This window comes from Notolepis coatsorum (assembly GCF_963971535.1).
Source record: "Notolepis coatsorum genome assembly, chromosome: 9".
Lineage (NCBI taxonomy): Eukaryota > Metazoa > Chordata > Actinopteri > Aulopiformes > Paralepididae > Notolepis > Notolepis coatsorum.
This window is the reverse complement of record NC_140173.1, coordinates 109,641,324-109,661,108: the sequence shown is the minus strand read 5'-3', so window position 1 is coordinate 109,661,108 and position 19,785 is coordinate 109,641,324. Positions and strand designations below refer to the sequence as shown.

Below are 19,785 nucleotides of genomic sequence, written 5' to 3'. Positions count from 1 at the left end.
AAATGACCAACATCATAGGGACTAATGACTTGTGAGGTGTTTCAAATGGCCCAGCTATGATTCCAGGATTCTTGTTAGACAGGGTAGTTTGGAGATTGTCTACATGTCTACACTGATTTTGAATAATATTTCCTGTCTTTCCTGCTAACAAAGCAGAGATCAAGGCCCCTCGATACATTTAAATGGGATTTTAGGTGTCTCTTCATCAGAATACGCATTCACACATTCACACAATGCTCCAACACGGTATGGGGTTGGTATTTAGTTGATGTCCGGATGGTATTCAAGTTCAAAGAAAATATTAAATCCTCACCCTCCTGTTACTAGAAGGTAAAGTACAGATTTCAGTGACCTTTTCGTGTCCAATTTCTTTCATAGCAAAATTAGACGTGGAAAACTCAAATTACAGTGAATCCTGCATTTGGAACATATGGATTTGATTGCCCTACATATCAACCAATCCATTTGAAGCACAAGGGCATGTTAACACGCCTCCAGTGCACTATTCTTTGTGTTCTACGCCACCCTGTGCTCATGGCATGCTCCTGGTGTGTTCGTGGTGTGCTCCTGGTGTGCTCCTGGTGTGCTCATGGTGTGCTCATGATGTGCTCGTGGTGTGCTCATGGTGTGCTCATGGTGTGCTCCTGGTGTGCTCGTGGTGTGCTCGTGGTGTGCTCGTGGTGTGCTCATGGTGTGCTCATGGTGTGCTCGTGGTGTGCTCGTGGTGTGCTCATGGTGTGCTCATGGTGTGCTCGTGGTGTGCTCGTGGTGTGCTCATGGTGTGCTCGTGGTGTGCTCGTGGTGTGCTCATGGTGTGTGCTCGTGGTGTGCTCGTGGTGTGCTCGTGGTGTGCTCGTGGTGTGCTCGTGGTGTGCTCGTGGTGTGCTCGTGGCGTGCTCGTGGTGTGCTTGTGGCGTGCTCGTGGTGTGCTTGTGGGTGCTTGTGGCGTGCTTGTGGGTGCTTGTGGCGTGCTCGTGGTGTGCTCGTGGCGTGCTCGTGGTGTGCTTGTGGCATGCTCGTGGCGTGCTTGTGGGTGCTTGTGGCGTGCTTGTGGTGTGCTTGTGGGTGCTTGTGGCGTGCTCGTGGTGTGCTTGTGGCGTGCTTGTGGTGTGCTTGTGGCATGCTCATGTCCTTGTGTGTGTTGCGGAAGAACACACAATACACTCCTTTTCTTAAGAGACCATTTCAACTTGGCAGCATAAACATTTGAAATGGACCCAGGTTTATTTCCTGTTGCAGTGTTCGAAAACATCAGAGCGGACAGGAAATAAACGTGGGTTCCATAGCAATGCAATTTCACTGAAACTGCCTTTACCATAATTTGGGATTGAATGAAAAATCATGATGCATCAATCGAGTCAATTGTTTGATAATGGAATTGTTGCCTTCAAAATAATCAAATTGAATCATGAGGTCTGTGACGATTCCAACCCATACTCACTGATTTGTATATATTTTCTCAACATATTGCATTATTAGTCACACTTTCCAGTATTAAATCAAATTGCTGAGGTGCAGTGAGTGATTTCATTTAGTTATTTTTAAGTTTTTTAAGTTTAAGTTTTTATGTTATTGGTGTAAATGTGTGGAATTTTCTCCATAGCGAGCTTAAGGGATGTAATAGTGTTTGTCAATTCAAAAATAATTATACAAATAATATATTTAGGGGCGGCTGGGTAGCGCAGCGCACTAAGCGCTCGCCTACCACCGCAGACTCTGGGTTCGAATCCAGCTGTCAGCGATACCTCCGGCTTGGTCAGTCGTCCCTACTAACACAATTGACAGTGTTAGCGGATGGGAAGCCGGTGGGGTATGTATCCTGGTCGTTGTAAACAGCGACTCCTACTGGTCGGTCGGGGCGCCTGTTCAGCAGGGAAAAGATCTGGGGGAGGTAGTGTGATCCTCCCACGCGTTACACTCCCCCAGTGAGAGTCCTCGCTGTCAGGTGAAAAAAGCATGGTCATATAATATCGTTTGTGGCGTGCTTGTGGTGTGCTTGTGGGTGCTTGTGGCGTGCTCGTGGTGTGCTTGTGGCGTGCTCGTGGTGTGCTCGTGGCGTGCTCGTGGTGTGCTTGTGGCGTGCTCGTGGTGTGCTCGTGGCGTGCTCATGGTGTGCTTGTGGCGTGCTCGTGGTGTGCTCGTGGCGTGCTCGTGGTGTGCTTGTGGCATGCTCGTGGCGTGCTTGTGGGTGCTTGTGGCGTGCTTGTGGTGTGCTTGTGGGTGCTTGTGGCGTGCTCGTGGTGTGCTTGTGGCGTGCTTGTGGTGTGCTTGTGGCATGCTCGTGTCCTTGTGTGTGTTGCGGAAGAACACACAATACACTCCTTTTCTTAAGAGACCATTTCAACTTGGCAGCATAAACATTTGAAATGGACCCAGGTTTATTTCCTGTTGCAGTGTTCGAAAACATCAGAGCGGACAGGAAATAAACGTGGGTTCCATAGCAATGCAATTTCACTGAAACTGCCTTTACCATAATTTGGGATTGAATGAAAAATCATGATGCATCAATCGAATCAATTGTTTGATAATGGAATTGTTGCCTTCAAAATAATCAAATTGAATCATGAGGTCTGTGACGATTCCAACCCATACTCACTGATTTGTATATATTTTCTCAACATATTGCATTATTAGTCACACTTTCCAGTATTAAATCAAATTGCTGAGGTGCAGTGAGTGATTTCATTTAGTTATTTTTAAGTTTTTTAAGTTTAAGTTTTTATGTTATTGGTGTAAATGTGTGGAATTTTCTCCATAGCGAGCTTAAGGGATGTAATAGTGTTTGTCAATTCAAAAATAATTATACAAATAATATATTTAGGGGCGGCTGGGTAGCGCAGCGCACTAAGCGCTCGCCTACCACCGCAGAGACTCTGGGTTCGAATCCAGCTGTCAGCGATACCTCCGGCTTGGTCAGTCGTCCCTACTAACACAATTGACAGTGTTAGCGGGTGGGAAGCCGGTGGGGTATGTATCCTGGTCGTTGTAAACAGCGACTCCTACTGGTCGGTCGGGGCGCCTGTTCAGCAGGGAAAAGATCTGGGGGAGGTAGTGTGATCCTCCCACGCGTTACACTCCCCCAGTGAGAGTCCTCGCTGTCAGGTGAAAAAAGCGGCTGGCTGACTCCACATGTATCAGAGGAGGCATGTGATAGTCTTCAACCCTCCCTAGGCCGGCAAGTGGGGGAAAAATGCCCGCAACGACCAGGAAGGGAATTGGCATACTGACTAAATTGGGATGGGAGAAAAATACGGAAAATATTTAGTCAGTATGAAATTCAAATGTTATCTGAATAGTGAGATATTTTCTTTTCTTCTTTATTATTATTATAATAATTGTTTTGTTTAATCTGTGGATTGTTTGTTTCTTTGTATATGGTATGAATTATTATTTTGTGTAAATTAGGTTGTACGTCTACCATCAAGTAATACTCGTTTAGTTTAGGAATAGGGGGCAGGTAACTATAAGATTTATTCTTCTTCCTGCTCCTTTTGCCCATGGTAGAACTGTATTTTATGATTTTGTATGAAAACTGTATGATTGTATTGCTTCCATGTGGCAAATAAAACTCTGAATCTGAATCTGAAAAAGTCTATTTATCTCAGAATGCCATTTCAATAACCAGTGTGAAAGCTACAATACAGATATAGAGTGAGAGTCTTTCCAGGAAGTGGCTACCTTCCCCAGCAGCTCATGCAGGCCCAGGATCTGGGCAGAGAAGACCCCGACACAGATGAAGATACTGGGCATGAGGCCCAGGAAGCCGCGCAGGTTCTTTGGAGCAATCTCCCCGAGGTACATGGGCACCACGCTCAGAGAGATACCTGCAGAGAGCAGCAGAGGAGGGGACACCATGATACCTGCAGTGTAGTAGATGGCATTCAATCTAGATACAGTAGAGGCAGGGCAGAGGGCACACCATTTTATTTACAAATACACAGAATTCTAGGCTTATGTTTGGTTCACAGTGCTTCAAAAATGATTTTGGTTTGATTCATCATGACATAAAATTGAATAATTGTTTAAGAAAAATAATTTCATGTATAGTAAATACACTTGTCTCCATAAACTGCATGGTGTTAAAGTTGACCTGAACAATTAAACATGCCTCTGTGGCCAAAACACTAACACTATTGACTATTTATACACAGTGGGTATTTTGCTCAGGTTGGGATTCCCTTTCACCTTGTTCCCACCTGGAACAGGGTGGAAAGGAATCCCGACCTGATCATGAAATAAGAGCGTGTGTGTGTACCTGAGTGGATGCCCGTTATTAAGCGCCCAATGATGACCATCTCTGGAGAGCCACATATCCTGCTGAAGCCCATGAGAGTGCCAGCAATGAAGACCAACACCGTCGTATTCACTATCGTGCCTTTCCTGAACACACACACACACACACACACACACACACACGCACGCACGCACACACACACACACACACCGCACGGAAACACAGATACAATGATGCCCTGCTGTAAACATGACAAGAAACAGACGTTCTCATCAAGCTCTTGTACTCCTAAAATAAATTCCCAAATATACTGTGGGTATAGATCATTAGTTACCACTCTGAATATAGCATGCTATGAAATTTAGGCCGTATCACCAATTCCTAGTAGACACTTTAATCCTAAGCAGCTAACAGTATCATGAGGGCATAGAGTTTGTGCCAGGCTCTGACCACTGAGCACATAAGATCCCATTTCTAAACAGTTGTCTGTACATCCATTAAAATGTTCGGAACATCCCAATAATCCAACTATTCTACCAAGATCTAGAATTATAAAATGAGGAGGGTGAGTGTGTCCATGTCATTACAGAAACGTTCCAAAATGGCTTCCGCTTGACCACTGGGTGACAAATTGTGTCCCATCCTCCTCTTATGATTCTAAACCAATACCAGAGCAGTAGGCAGAGGTTATGAATGTGCATAAACAGGATATGAACCAGAGGTTTTATGAAACAGCAAGGACATCTTCAGTATATTAGTTTGAGTACAAGAATGTGTAAACTACCCCCACTGATATACACACATTCAGAGTGATGGGCGTGTACGCCTGTATAAGTCCTGATTAGCTATAAAACGCGCACACAAAGTCCGAAGGCTGGGCATAAGCTGTGATTAGCCATAAAACACTGCTGCGCAATCAAACCGATCAGGCCGTAAATGGGATTGTAAATCGTTTGCTTTTCATTTGCATGTAAATGTTCACACAGGTCCTATGAAAGCAGGGAATGATTGAGCGTTCTGTTGATGCTGAGAAAATACCTTTTCTCTGTAGTTGTGCACTTTGAAGGGTAGTGCACTTTGAAGGGCAGATGGGGACGCAGCTAGTGTGTACCTGGAAGGGCAGATTGTTTTAACTAAGCTCTGACTCCGGAGGAGGGATACATAGGAAGGGTTGCTATGATGCAGTGTTTCTTAAACTCTCCCAAAACGGGTCCCCACGAGACCAGAACTACTACTACTACTACTACTATGTTTTAATTAGCCCGGTATCCCCAGGCAAGACTAAATTTACTCAATTTGGGTCTCGGGCTGAGTTCAAGAACCCAAGCTCTAATGCCTTTAGTGCCCATGTGTGTGTGTTTGTGTGTGTGTATACCTCATTCCTTCATCTCTCATTTCTACCTGTTTCATGTTAAAGTGTATGCGAGTGTGTGTTTCTGTGTGTGCAGGCGTGCACATGTGTGTGTGTGTGTGTCTACGCGAGTCGCTTTCACTCACTGTCAATAAGCAACCTACTTCTGTTCCGTTCCACCATTAGCTTGTATTCTGTGTGTTTAAGCACCACTGTTTTGAAGGTGTGTGTGTCAGGGTGCGTTCGGTGGCAGTGCCCACACAGCTCCAGATGCCGCGGAGTGTCTCCGAGGCCGGTAATGCCAACTGGCCAACATCCACCACTACAAGCAGACAGTCTACAGGGCTTTGGCCGGCGTGGGGCGGCACAGATCAGAGCCAAGGACTAAATAGCACTCAGAGGTCAACGGAGGACATGGGCAACCACTACTGTGGTCAAACTGAAACTCCACTCTGCTGAAGGAAAGGACGTGTTCAGTATGGTGATGGAGAAGGTTATGAGTGAATGAGTGAATGAGTGAATGAGTGAATGAACGAATGAACGAATGAACAAATGAATGAATGAATGAACGAATGACCACATACACAAAGCGCTTTACAACATAGAGCAGTGGTTCTCAACCTTTTTGGTTTGTGACCCCTAAAAACCCTCGACACACAATAATGATTATTATTTCCCCCTCTCAGGCTATTTAACTTTGTTGGATGACTTGTATTAGGGCTGCTCGATTGCATCAAAAATCTCAATCACAATCGTGATTATTTTGGTCAATATTGAGATCATGGTTATTTCACACAATCTCGCAATTACTTTGGAAGACTGTGGAAACATCATGAATTTATTGAACTTTGAAAAGGTGCAGCAGAAACCAACCATGGGTATGGGCCACGGTATCCAGAGATGTCCTAAAAGCATCGAACCTCAAAATATTGATTTAATTGGATTCAAATAAAGCCTGTGGGCTAGATCCACAAATAATGGATTGCACGGTGCTATCGATTGCACCCTTACTTACAATTCATTATGAATTGAAAATGGGGGACCCTGATGTAAACAAGACGAAAGTCTTTCTCTGAATGAATGAATGAATGAATGAATGAATGAATGAATGAATGAATGAAATTAATGAAATTAATGAAATTAACGAATGACTTTATTTAACAGATTGCAGAATGGGTACAATACAGTACGGCTCAATACACACAATTGTTAAAGGGGAACTCCAACATTTTGGGAAATTAGCTTATTTAACATCTTCCCTGGAGTTAGACAAGAAGATACATACCTTTTTTGTCTCTGTGCGTGCATTTTAGCTTTGGGAATAGACGCTCCGTTAGCATAGCTTAGCTTCATCACTGGAAGTGAGGCAGGACAGTAGCCTTACAGTGCCTTACAGTGTATTGCAAGGTCTGACATTGACCAAACTTGATATGCATGACCTTGGTGGGCTCTAGGTCAACTCCTGAAAAGGGGGTCAATGTCAAACTTTGCAATCAAAGGTTAGGGGGCTAATAACCCTTGCCATAATTTCAGTGCGCCCCCTAACTTTTGATTGCAAGGTCTGACATTAACCCCCTTTTCAGGAGTTGACCTAGAGCCCACCAAGGTCATGCATATCAAATTTGGTCAATGTCAGACCTTGCAATACACTGTAAGGCACTGTAAGGCTACTGTCCTGCCTCACTTCCAGTGATGAAGCTAAGCTATGCTAACGGAGCGTCTATTCCCAAAGCTAAAATGCACGCACAGAGACAAAAAAGGTATGTATCTTCTTGTCTAACTCCAGGGAAGATGTTAAATAAGCTAATTTTCCAAAATGTTGGAGTTCCCCTTTAAGGGGATGCAGACGAGAGAAAGACGTTTGTCTTGTTTACATCAGGGTCCCCCATTTTCAATTCATAGTGAACTCTAGTCTGCATCCCCTTAACAATTGTGTGTATTGAGCCGTACTGTATTGTACCCATTCTGCAATCTGTTAATAAAATGTTCATTCAATCAATCACCTGCGCTGTGATTGATTGAATGAAAATAGTAAGGGTGGAATTAGCACCGTGCAATCCATTCTTTGTTGATCTAGCTGTGTGTGTGTGAGAGAGAGAGAGAGGCGTGAGTGCACTATCAGTGGTTCTCAATCTCTTTCATGTCAAAGACCCCCAAATTGATACACATTAGGCTGCAGACCCCCATTTAACATGATCCTGTCTGCAGGGACCCCCATCTGAGAAGATTTTGTTCATCTAAAATGAGTCCAGAATGTCATAACCAACTAGCTGGGCAGAGAACAGAGGAGAGAGTGAAACCTGATTAGTCATTCTTATACATTCTCTCGTTGGGCTAATTAGTCAATGAAACAACAGTGGAGTTAAACTATTCCCCATATTTCTGAGGACCCCTGGTCTACATGTTTGTGAGTTTATGTGTCTGCGTGTAAGAGAGAGAGAGAGAGAGAGAGAGAGAGAGAGAGAGAGAGAGAGAGAGAGAGAGAGAGAGAGAGAGAGAGAGAGAGAGAGAGAGAGAGAGAGAGGACTAGAGAGGGCTCTCTCACCTGCCGTAGCGTGTGACCAGCATGCCGACCATGAGCGACCCCACCAGTCCACCGACGGCGAAGACAGAGACGGTCAGAGAGTACATGAGGGTCAGGGCTTCTCCGTTCATCCCGGTCCCATTGCGACTCACGGTGGTCCGGTTGTAAAAGTCTTTTATGTACTGGTTGAGAGAGAGAGAGAGAGAGAGAGAGAGAGAGAGAGAGAGAGAGAGAGAGAGAGAGAGAGAGAGAGAGAGAGAGAGAGAAAGGAGGGAAGTTAAGTTTCAGGTCAAGTCAAAAGTGTATTTGTATATCCCATTAACCCTTTGGTTGCCGTTCACGAGAATTTTCCTTTTTCTGTGGCCCAGCGGTTGATTGCCGGAAATGAAGATTCTCGTTTTCCCCCCCTTTTTTTCAATATTAATATCCTATTTCATGTCACGGAGCTGTATTTTGGCTGGAAAAGACATATTGGGACTCCGAAGGTCCAGTATCGGCCAGATCCTGGTAGTGGTGCTGTCTCGAGAATGCAGTAACCCCTGTTGCAGACCTGGTGTCACACTGACAACGCTCCGGGCGGACTTTTCTGTTAGCCTGAAGCGAGGGCTTCACCAGATCGCATGGAATACTTTTTGGGACGCCGGATTCATTATGCTGTATAGCGTTATGGCGTGTGCCAAATGGACTTATGATCTACCAGATGGCGATCAAATAACGCCAATGGATTTAACGTTAAGAAGTTATCCCAGATCATTCCGATATAACATGTTCATATTCATACTCATATTCACCACGGTATAAAACGGGAACGTATCGATGGAAAAAATATTTCTTTATGGCATATTGAACGGAAGGTTCATACTGTCAATTGACAATGATATTGGATCCATAGCTATAATATCAAATAGGTTTAGCTCTACAAACAAGGTGATCAATTACATATGGTTAATGGGTGGCATGAGCCTATGCACTTCACGGAAGGGGCGTGGCACCCAATGTGTTAACACAGTTAGTTACATGTCTCAACAGGCTTTACAGGTCCACCTTACAAAGAGACAACACCGCCTGACCTTTACCCTCAATGAAGGTAGAAAAAACTCACAACATTAATAGGAGAAACAAAAATGGCCAGATTAGGGCTGGTGAGGGTGGGGCTTGAGATAGGTCTGTGTACACAGTGTATGTTATATGTAAATGCTGTACAAAGTAAAGGAGAGGTATTGAAATCATGAATATGGTTTTTAGTGTAAGTCAATTTCTATTTGATTTGATTAAATTAATTTAAAGACTGATTGAATGAATACTAGTAAACACAGGTTCAATAGAAAGATAGAGAGGAGGATAGTAGGCAGATAAAAGGAGTCAGACATACAATATCACTAGTATACCAAAACATACATTTCCTGTAAGCCTCAAATAAGGCTACAACACATCATAGCATACAGTATATAGACTACAAACATCCATGTGGCCAATGAGAGAGCTTCATTCATCATATAAACTACAAAGATCCACATGACCAATGACTTCATTCACTCATGACTCACCGAGTGGAAAACACAGTGTCACAACTAGAAATTGTCTCACCTTGGCATATCATGTGACTAAGTCATCCTGGCTTCATAAGACAACAAACCCCCCCCCCCCCCCCCATTTCTCTCTGGCATTTTCAGGTCACAGCCTAATCGAATTCCCAAGCTCTCTCTCGCTCTCTCTTTATTTGTGTTACCTGTCTCCGAATCAATTTACCAAGAGTTGCCCGATGAGGATCAAACTAACCAATTGTAGGAGGAGATGGTCATGTGACAAGAAGGCTGGCTAAACTAAACCCTATGGGACCTCCCGTCCATTTACGTAATTTTGACGTTAAGCCCTAGTTCCTTTTCCCCCCCCCCGCCTATGGGCTATGGCAATGGTGCCTATGGTGTTTTCCCTTCCCGTTTACCAGTAATGTTGTCCTTGACACTGCATGTGGGGTTAATGGAGGAATTGCGTTTCACCAAAGGATTGTATGTTTTGTTAATGTTCCAATTTGAAAAAACCAAATTGCTAACCCTAAATGACCGGATGTTGCAGAGAATACACTGGCGCTAGTGACGTTGGGTGATCTTATCTGCAATGCCAAACTATTTTCTAAATCTGATTACATTGCTTATTTAATCAACAATGTGTTTAAAGGGTTAGTACTGATTTTTCGGAAACCTATTTCTTACTTATCAATGTTGAGCAGTGAAGTCCTTTCTCAGCACAATCCATGCTGTTCCTCATATTAGCTCCGTCTAGTTAGCCACAAACCAATGCAAAGTCAATGAGAAGCTCCTGTCTGTACACGCTGACCCCAAGTTCCACAGCCACCGCTGTATTCACATCCAAACAGAAACTACTGGAGTTTCCATCACACAAACTAATCATGGAGGATGTGAGACACTGGAATAGCACGCTGGACATGCTCGGATGCTATCTTGAGCAGCAGGCAGCTGTAGCAGCGGTTGTTGTGAGAATGAAATGCCTGTGAAATCATCACTCTGGGTGGCTCTGACTATGCTGAGGACATAGTGAGGCTTCTTAAAGCTCTGGAAACAGCCATCACCATGCTGTGCAATGAAAAGGTTCCCACAGAGTCTCTGGTTGCCCCCAAAGCATATAAACAGCCTGGGCTGGTCCTTTATACCGGCAGCCATAAAACAAAGGGTTTGGGCGGCCTGATCTGCTGCCAGAACTATCAGTCAGAACTCGGGACTTGAGAACTAGAGACACCGTACTGACTATCTTGTATTTTGCACTAGAGACTAATATCACTGCACTCTCATCACTAGACTATCTTGTGTTTGTACTTTTTTTTTATATTATATTGTATTTGTATCTATACTTTAAGTGTACCTATAGTGTATATAGATATTGGACTGTATAGGACTGTGAAGCTATGCATCCCCCACCCTTTATCCCTCCCCCCATGCTGCTTTTACACCCGAATTTCCCCAAGGGGATCATCTTATTTATCTTATCTTATGATCAAGCAGAGCATGGCGTCTGGCGAGGAAGACTCCCCCAGCCTGACCAAAACCAAAGCCTTCGGACGAAAAACCAATTGTTAATTTAAACAATCCGATATAGATAATCTTTTAAATCTCATGATCGATCTTTAAATGCATGCTTTTTTCAGTGGATCTGTCAAGAACTTCTCTAAACAGATTTTCTAGTTTTTCTAGTTTTTGCTGAACTACTATTGAAACTCAATTGTCGATATTACATATTTTGAAAACAATGGCAGGTGCTGGCCCCTGAAACCAGCGGCATCAAGCCTAATAGAATCAATATAGAATGTAAGTGAATTTAAATCAAATCGAATCGGGACCTTGTGAATCAATTCGAATCGGGTAATCTGTGTCGATACCCAGCCCATGTACTCATCTGAAAGTATGCAACCTCAGCTATTTTCAGGCACAAAAGACTCCAACATACAGTCTTTAGATAATGATCAGTCTGACAAATGTCCCATTTAATGAAGCCAACGGTAAACCTTAGGCTGTATACACTTTGCATTTAGCTGTTAGCACTGAATCCTCATAGATGCATATACTCTCAGACATTCTCAATGGGCCAAGCTGCATTCTTGCAGATAAAGAAGTTCAGTTCACATTCCACATGACAACAGACCCTTTACACACTCTCAACCCACCCCCTCCCCTTCTCTGCCATTCAATCACACGCATACACACTCACACATACACCCTCACACACACACACACACACACACACACACACACACACACACACACACACACACACACACACACACACACACACACACACACACACACACACACACACACACACACACACACACACACACACACACACACACACACACACACACACACACCCTCACACACACATACACACTGTCTCTCTCTCAATCTCTCTAACATACTAATTCAGACAGACACCGAACTGAAATTGGGGGTGCCTAAAGAGACAGTAGGGATGGATATCGAGACCCGGTTAGATGGGCCCGGTTCCACATTTCTCGAAACCCGAAAATCCATACTGCTTATCGATACTGCTATGGAGACTAGCGGGTCCTATAACGTTATATCTTGAGAGATGAGAGTCAGGTCATTAGGTCATTATTCAAATCCACAACGCTTTCTCTAGTACTAGTACTACTCAAAGCACTTTACATCAGAATGTCAGAATTACATCAACCCCTAACCCTGGGCGGCGTTAGTGCCATGCTCAGTGTGCCGAAGCCGATCCACGCAGGACCACAAATCAGCAGTTATCACCGGTACAGTCACACAGGGAGACGTGGCGTCCGGGAGGAGACCTGGGCCCTCATTCATCAACGTGTTCTACGCACAGATCTGTGCTTACCCTGAATACAGAATACAAGTCATATGAATATAGTGTTCTTCCCCCTTTTTACTGTATAAGAAAGAATAGAAAACGCATTGCAATGACACTAGATAGTGGACAGACTATGTATATGATGGGATTCAAGTTCGCGTTTTTGTTGATCATAGGCATGCTGTCAGAGTATGATATCAGAACATTTGTCGTCACAGATCATGTCCTAATAGAACATAGGCTATGGCATGGATCGTGATATTGTGTGGACTGTTATTATTACTGTCTGTACCGGTACCACCCATTGTGACAACAGCCTTGTGAGTCCCGCACACAAACATGATGGAATTCAAGTTCATGTATTGAAAGGCAGGCTACATAAATATGGTCGTCAATGAAGCTTTTTCCCCTGACGACAACGAGACGTGTAGATCATGTGACACTAACGTGACAAAATTATTTATGCATTATAGTTGACTACATCTGAGGACACAAAAATGTACTTTACAAAAACCATGACGAATTCTCTCTTAATTTATGTTGACTAAAACAAGATGAGACAAAATAATTATAACTTTTAGAAAAATTCACGTTATTATTTCAGCATTTCCCATTTCCGTTTCTGGCTTGTTAAAGTTAGAGGTTCTATGTAGGATTGCAAGTAACTGTCTAACTGTATTTAACTGTTTCCACTGGCTGTACATAACTGTTTCCACTAGAGGGCGCTCTAGGCGGAGCCACTAATGCTGCCACCAGGTGGCGAGTATTTAAGGAGATGTCTCCTCCCCCTCTACCTCTTTCCCACCTGCCTCTCACGGAGAGGAGAACTCATGTGCTGCTGCTTTACCATGCAAATAATAAACCGACGCGCTGCTGCTGGAGCACAAGCGGACCCGCCCGGAGAGCAGCGCGCAGAGCCCCGGGGAGGCGGCACCGGGGGAGACGGAGCCTGCTGAGCCCAACGGAGGCGAGGGGGAGAACCCCGTCTTAGAACTCGTGGCGACCAAGGGAAGGAGCAAATGGCCCTCATTTAATGGAAAGGCAGAGGACTACGAGCTCTGGGAAGAGCGCATGTTATGCTGCATGCACGGTGTGGAACTGAAGACGACGATCTTGACGGCCCCCACGGGAGACCTGACGGCAGAAGCACAAGCCCTGGACGACAAGCGTAATGCAGATGCATACTGTGAGTTAGCACCACTGCTCGACGACACAAGCTTGGGGCTGATATTCCGCGACACTAAAGACAAAGGCAGAGAAAGAGTGTTGAGAGAGCATTATATCGGGCAAGGGAGACCCCGAGTCGTGGCCCTCTACATAGCACTAACAGCCCTGAAGAAGGGGCACACCGTGACTGTGACCGAATACGTCATCAGAGCTGAGCAGATCATGACGGCATTGAAGAGTGCAGGAGAAGCACCAAGCGATGGGCTAATGATGGCGATGGTGATGAGGGGACTACCGGAGCTGTACAAACCGCTCACACTCCTGGTAACACACGGTTCAGCGGACATGACGTTGGGAAAGTTCAAGGCCAAGTTACGAAACTTCGAGGCCTCAGAAGATACCCACCCAGCCGCCGCGGAGGCGGGAGAGAGGGTGCTGAAGGCCTGAGCGACGCCAACGGAGAAGACCAGGCCCACGACGGAGCTGGCGTGTTGGCGATGTGGAGAGAAAGGCCATCGGAGAGGTAACTGCACAAGGACTGTCTAGTGTGGCTTCTGCAGATCCACGAGGCACACAGACAGAGCGTGCATGAAGAAACGCGACCAGGGCGCGCGATACGCGCATGGACAAGATGGCGGCCATGGACAAGATGGCGGCAACGGTCGACATGAGACGAATCGAGGTGACGCCCGGAGAGTAGCGGGACAAGAGGGCTTCATCCCCAGGGCGCAAACAGCGTACGTCACCAGGCCAACGCAGCTGCAGCAGGCCCAAAGGAAGGGACTGATCGTGGACACAGGTGCGTCGTCCCACGTCATCAACGACAGGAGTCGGTTCAAGAACTTTGACAACACTTTCCACCCGGAGAGACACAGCATGGAGCTGGCAGACGGGAAGCGCACCTACGGGTTGGCGCAAGAGAGAGGAGACGCACAGGTATGCCTCACAGACAGTGAGGGGCGCCGGCGTACAGTGACGTTAAAGAACGCTCTCTACGTACCATCGTTCCCACAAGGACTATTCTCTGTAATAGCTGCTACTGCGAATGGTGCCAAAATGTTCTTCAATGGAGGTAAACATTTTCTTGTAGAGCCCAACGGTACGCAATTTAACATAGAGGTGTACCAGAGAATGTATTATCTGCAAACAGAGTGTAATGACAACGACAAGTGTAATGATGATAATGATATGTGTAACGTGACTGTCAGTCACGATATTCAGACATGGCATGAGATTATGGGTCATTGTAATTACGAGGATTTACTGAAACTGCAAGCAGTGACAGAGGGCATGCACATTGAAGGTGAAACGTGTAGACCTGACAGAGAATGTGTAGTGTGCATAAAGGGGAAGTTTACTCAATCGAGAAACAGAAATCCCACAGAAAAAGTAAAGGTACCACTTGCGCTAGTTAACACAGATATAGCCGGTCCAGTAAGAAATGAGTCCATAGGAGGCTTTAGATATGTACAGTCTTTTACAGATGTGTGCACAGGGGCAGTGTTTGTTTACTTTCTCAAAGCAAAGAGTGACACACTCCAGGCCACGGAGAAATTCATGGCAGACATAGCCCCTTATGGTAACGTAAGATGCTTGAGGTCCGACAACGGAACCGAGTTCACAAACAGAGAGTTTCAATCACTGTTGAGAAGGAACAAGATAAGACACGAGACGTTATGTCCATATTCCCCACACCAGAACGGAGTGGCAGAGAGGGAACTGCGCACTCTTTTCGAAATGGCTAGGTGTAAGCTAGTAGACAGTAACTTACCTAAGAGTCTATGGCATTATGCGGTGCAAGAAGCCGCTTACACCAGAAACAGGTGCTTTAATAAGCACACAGGCACCACCCCGTATACAGCACTGACAGGAAAGAAGTGTAATCTAGCTAGAATGCACAAATTTGGATCAGTGTGTTATGCTTACCTGCAGGACAGAGGAAAGCTCAAGTCCAGATGTGAAAAAGGACTCTTTGTAGGGCACGACAAAGGAAGCCCCGCTTTCCTAGTTTATTATCCCGGTAAAGGGGGAGTGCAGAAACACAGGCTAGTCAGGTTTGTCACAAAGACAACATGTGAGAGCGAGACAAAGACAGAGGAGCCAGAGCTGGACTCCAGAGTAAGGTGTGAAGAAACAGAGACACCTCAGCCCAGTGTACTTAGCACGGTCGTGCAGACAGACAGTCAGCAACCCCCAGAGGGCGATGACGAGGAGCACCCGAGGGTGACGTCACGTGCCCCAAGCAGTGGGAGGTATCCCTCAAGGGAACACAAACCCCCAAAGTATCTGACAGACTATGCCCGGAGAGGAAGTGACGAGGATGACAGTACACTTACCACCTCTGATTACTGCTACAGGGTAGTCAGTGGGGTACCTCAGACCTTTAAAGAGGCCATAGTGTCCCCTGAATCAAGTAAATGGGAGAGAGCAATGGATGAGGAGATGAGGTCCCTAGAGGACAACCACACCTTTACTCTAACCAAGTTACCAGAGGGCAGACAGACAGTGGGAGGGAAATGGGTGTACTCAATCAAGGAGGGTATTGAAGGCCACGACAAGTACAAAGCGAGATTTGTAGCTAAAGGTTACAGTCAGAGGGAGGGGATAGACTACGGTGAAACATTCTCCCCCACAGCCAATCTGACCAGTGTAAGGGTAGTGATGCAGAAAGCAGCTGAGGACAATTTTATTTTACATCAGATGGATGTGAAGACAGCCTATCTGCACGCACCCATAGATAGAGAGATATATATGGAACAACCTGAAGATTACGAAAAGAAAGGAGAGAAGCTAGAGTGTAAGCTAGAAAAATCCATTTACGGCCTGAAACAGTCTGGGCGAAATTGGAACGAGATGCTTCATACATGTCTCATTGAAGATCACTTCCTACAGAACCCAGTAGACCCCTGTGTTTACTCAAGGGAGTCAAAAGAGTCAGGAAAAGTGATCATCGTCATTTGGGTGGATGACAGATGTAAAAATTTACAGAGAAGCTGTGGGTAGCCTCATTTATTTGACAACATGTACTCGCCCTGACCTATGTTTTGTAGTGAGCAAATTGTCACAGCATTTTGCTGACCCCACAGAGGAGCACTGGATTACAGCAAAACATGTTTTTCATTATCTCAAAGGTACAGCAGATAAACAGCTGTGTTTCAGAAAGAGCAGCGAGGGCTTAGGCAGGGCTCTACAGTGCGACCATATTGCTCGCATATGCCCCTAAAAATATGTGCGTGCGAACATGCAAAATCAAGTACTCGCACGGCGTGCGAGTGGGGCCAGCGAGTGCAGAGTACAGCCTCTCATTCGTCCTTTTTTTTCTCCGCTGCGAGAATCGTTAAAAAACTACAAGTCCCACAGTTCACAGCCGCATAAACGTTCCAATCACAGTAGTTTCCTGTGGTCACGCGACTGGAAACCGAAAGTAATGATCAGCGGCTGCGTCACTGTCTGAGTCAAACAATAATACAGCCATGTCGAAGCCCATTCATTTTTATTTTGCGCGAAAGATACCGGAGAATGAGAAGTCAGGCGAGGCAGCTCATGTTACAGAGGTGATGGTTAACCAAGATACTGACGCTAGCCAGCATGCTAGCGAAGTTGGCCAAGCTAGCGAGGCTACACCCACTGTAGCACCCAATGTAGCCACTGTAGCTAGCGAAGCTACACCCACTGGAGCCGGAGGGAAGACATACACATTTAACGTGAATTGGCTAAACATTTCCCCATGGCTAGAGTTCGAAAACAATGTCATGTTTTGTAAATATTGCAAAGTAGGATCGATGCATTGCGATGCATTGTTACACCCCTACAACTGGCCCACTGTGTATGTGTGTACAGCTAACTTGGCTAGCGTTATCAACCGCAGAGGTGGGCAATGGGTCCAGCTGTAGCGCCGAACGGCCAGAGTGCAAGCGGTGTGGCAATAGGGTCCAGCTGCAGCGCCGGACGGCCAGAGTGCAACGGTGTGACGTCGTAATTGGCAGAATCGACTGTCAATCAATGGTCTACCTGACACGCAAACTACTGTACTGGAGGTGTAAAGTATTTCAATAGGCAACCCTGAAAGGATTATTTTTCTAAAAGAGCAATACTAGCTCCCCCCTCTACTGATGGCCCTGGTTGTAAAGCCAGTGTCTCCTTTTTGTTCAATATCACTGCCTTTCTTATTAGGCCTAGTTGTTGGCTACAACTTTGCCATAGTAGGCATTAATCACTTAATTAATAGTTCAAATGTCTGTCCCATTCCCTTTTGCACACGCAGATGATACACACACACGCACACAGTGGGCCAGTGACTTTGGTGGTATGTGCTATTGCACAGATGTGTCCCGTTTGCACATGCACGCACAGTACAAATATACATTTATTTAAAAAAAAAAAAAAAAAAACTCTGTTACTTGACATATTTTCACTGTGCTCCTAAATATTTTTGGGTGCTCCTAAATTTCTTTGTGTGCTCCTAAATTTTTTCATTTAGGAGCACCTGTGCCCCTAGTGAAAAAGGTTAGCGTAGAGCCCTGTTAGGGCTTAAAGCCTACAGTGATGCAGACTGGGCAGCTGACACCACAGATAGAAGAAGTACCACAGGATATTGTGTGAGTCTGAACACAAACAGCTCACTGGTTTCATGGAAAACAAAGAAGCAGCCGACAGTGGCACTATCAACTTGTGAAGCCGAATATATGGCTCTAGCTATGACAATACAGGAATGTATTTATCTAGAACAACTGCTCGAAGGGATGGATACCTATGTATATAAAAAGACTGTTGTTTACGAGGACAACCAGGGAACCATTGCGATTGCTAGAAACCCTGTGTGCCGGCAGAGATGTAAACATGTCAATATAAAATATCATTTCATCAGATCTGTCATCAGAGAAGAAAGAATGACACTGATTTATTGTCCTACGGACGACATGGTAGCAGACGCTATGACGAAACCTGCTTCCAAACTGAAATTTAAGAGATTTGAAGAGGTCATGTTTGGTGTGTAAATATTGACTGCCATATTCTTTTTGATGTTCTGAATTGTATTATTTTCTTTGTAAATTGTTTTTGAAGAAGTTATACAGTGTGCTATACAACCCTAAGTGGGAGTGTTAAAGTTAGAGGTTCTATGTAGGATTGCAAGTACCTGTCTAACTGTAAACCTGTTAAGCCTTAAGGTCCCCCTATTCTTTATCATAAATTGATCAATAGAGACCGTATTAGATCCCCAATTATCATATCATGGGGTATCATTGGAAAGCCACACTCATTGGCTATAACCCTGTGCAAAGATTTTCGAGATCGCCAAATGATTGACGGAGCTAGAGCCCCGGGAGTTGGGGGTGGTAATGTGTACTTTTGCGTACTTTGGGGCACGCCTCACATATCGGCATGTAACTCGGCAATCGACAGGCAACAAATAGGGCTTTAATTCTATCTATATATTGTATTAAAAGAAATGCACACCCGAGCCACTAGAGGTCGGCAAAGAATCGTCCACATGTGGGCCCTTGGATGTTAAGAGGTCAATGTTTTTAAATAATTTTTTTAGCCAAAAGTAAAGACCATAACCCTATCAAAAACAGTAGTCAAAGTGTATATTTTCATTTTTACTGATGTTTTATACGATTTATCGGAAATACAAATTTATCGGAAAATGCTAATTATCGTAAAAACCGCAAGGAAATGACTAAATCCAGATTCAACCCTGCCATTGGAAAGAGGAGCATTTTCCCTATCCATAGATGTATGATTTGGCCATAATAAGGTCAAGGTCAAGTTCAAGGTCAAATATGAATTTATAATTAAAGTCGATTATCATTAATTACTGTATCTACAAATCCTTCTGTTTAATCATCTTCCCGCGGTTCATTTGCTTAGATTTTTTGTACACATGGTCTCAATAAGGTGGTGAATGAGCTCAGTGAGCATTTTCTCCTACCTGTATACATTTTTGATCAAAGATGCAAAAATCATAAATCATAATTTATATTCTCCTTTTCTTCATTACAATTTACTCAAGCCTAGTAACAGACACAATATTTCTAACACTGGAAATACCCCCAGGTCCCTAGATGTTCCTAGATACCAAGAACATGCAAATTGACCTTGCAGAAGTGGAGCAATCTTCCATTTACTTAGGCATGTACCTTTAGGCGAAATACGGCTTAC

General features: G+C 44.7%; 1 protein-coding gene across 1 annotated transcript in view; it reads right to left on the bottom strand.

Annotated features, from left to right (window-relative positions):
- slc2a15a (solute carrier family 2 member 15a) overlaps window positions 1-19,785 on the bottom strand; it is a gene marked incomplete at both ends in the record, with an annotated part of 94,323 nt that overhangs the window by 37,883 nt on the left and 36,655 nt on the right. The window contains 3 exons of the mRNA XM_084321747.1: window positions 3,679-3,824; window positions 4,256-4,380; window positions 8,131-8,291. Of these exons, the coding sequence (XP_084177873.1) occupies window positions 3,679-3,824; window positions 4,256-4,380; window positions 8,131-8,291 (432 nt within the window). The remainder of the gene's footprint in view (window positions 1-3,678; window positions 3,825-4,255; window positions 4,381-8,130; window positions 8,292-19,785) is intronic.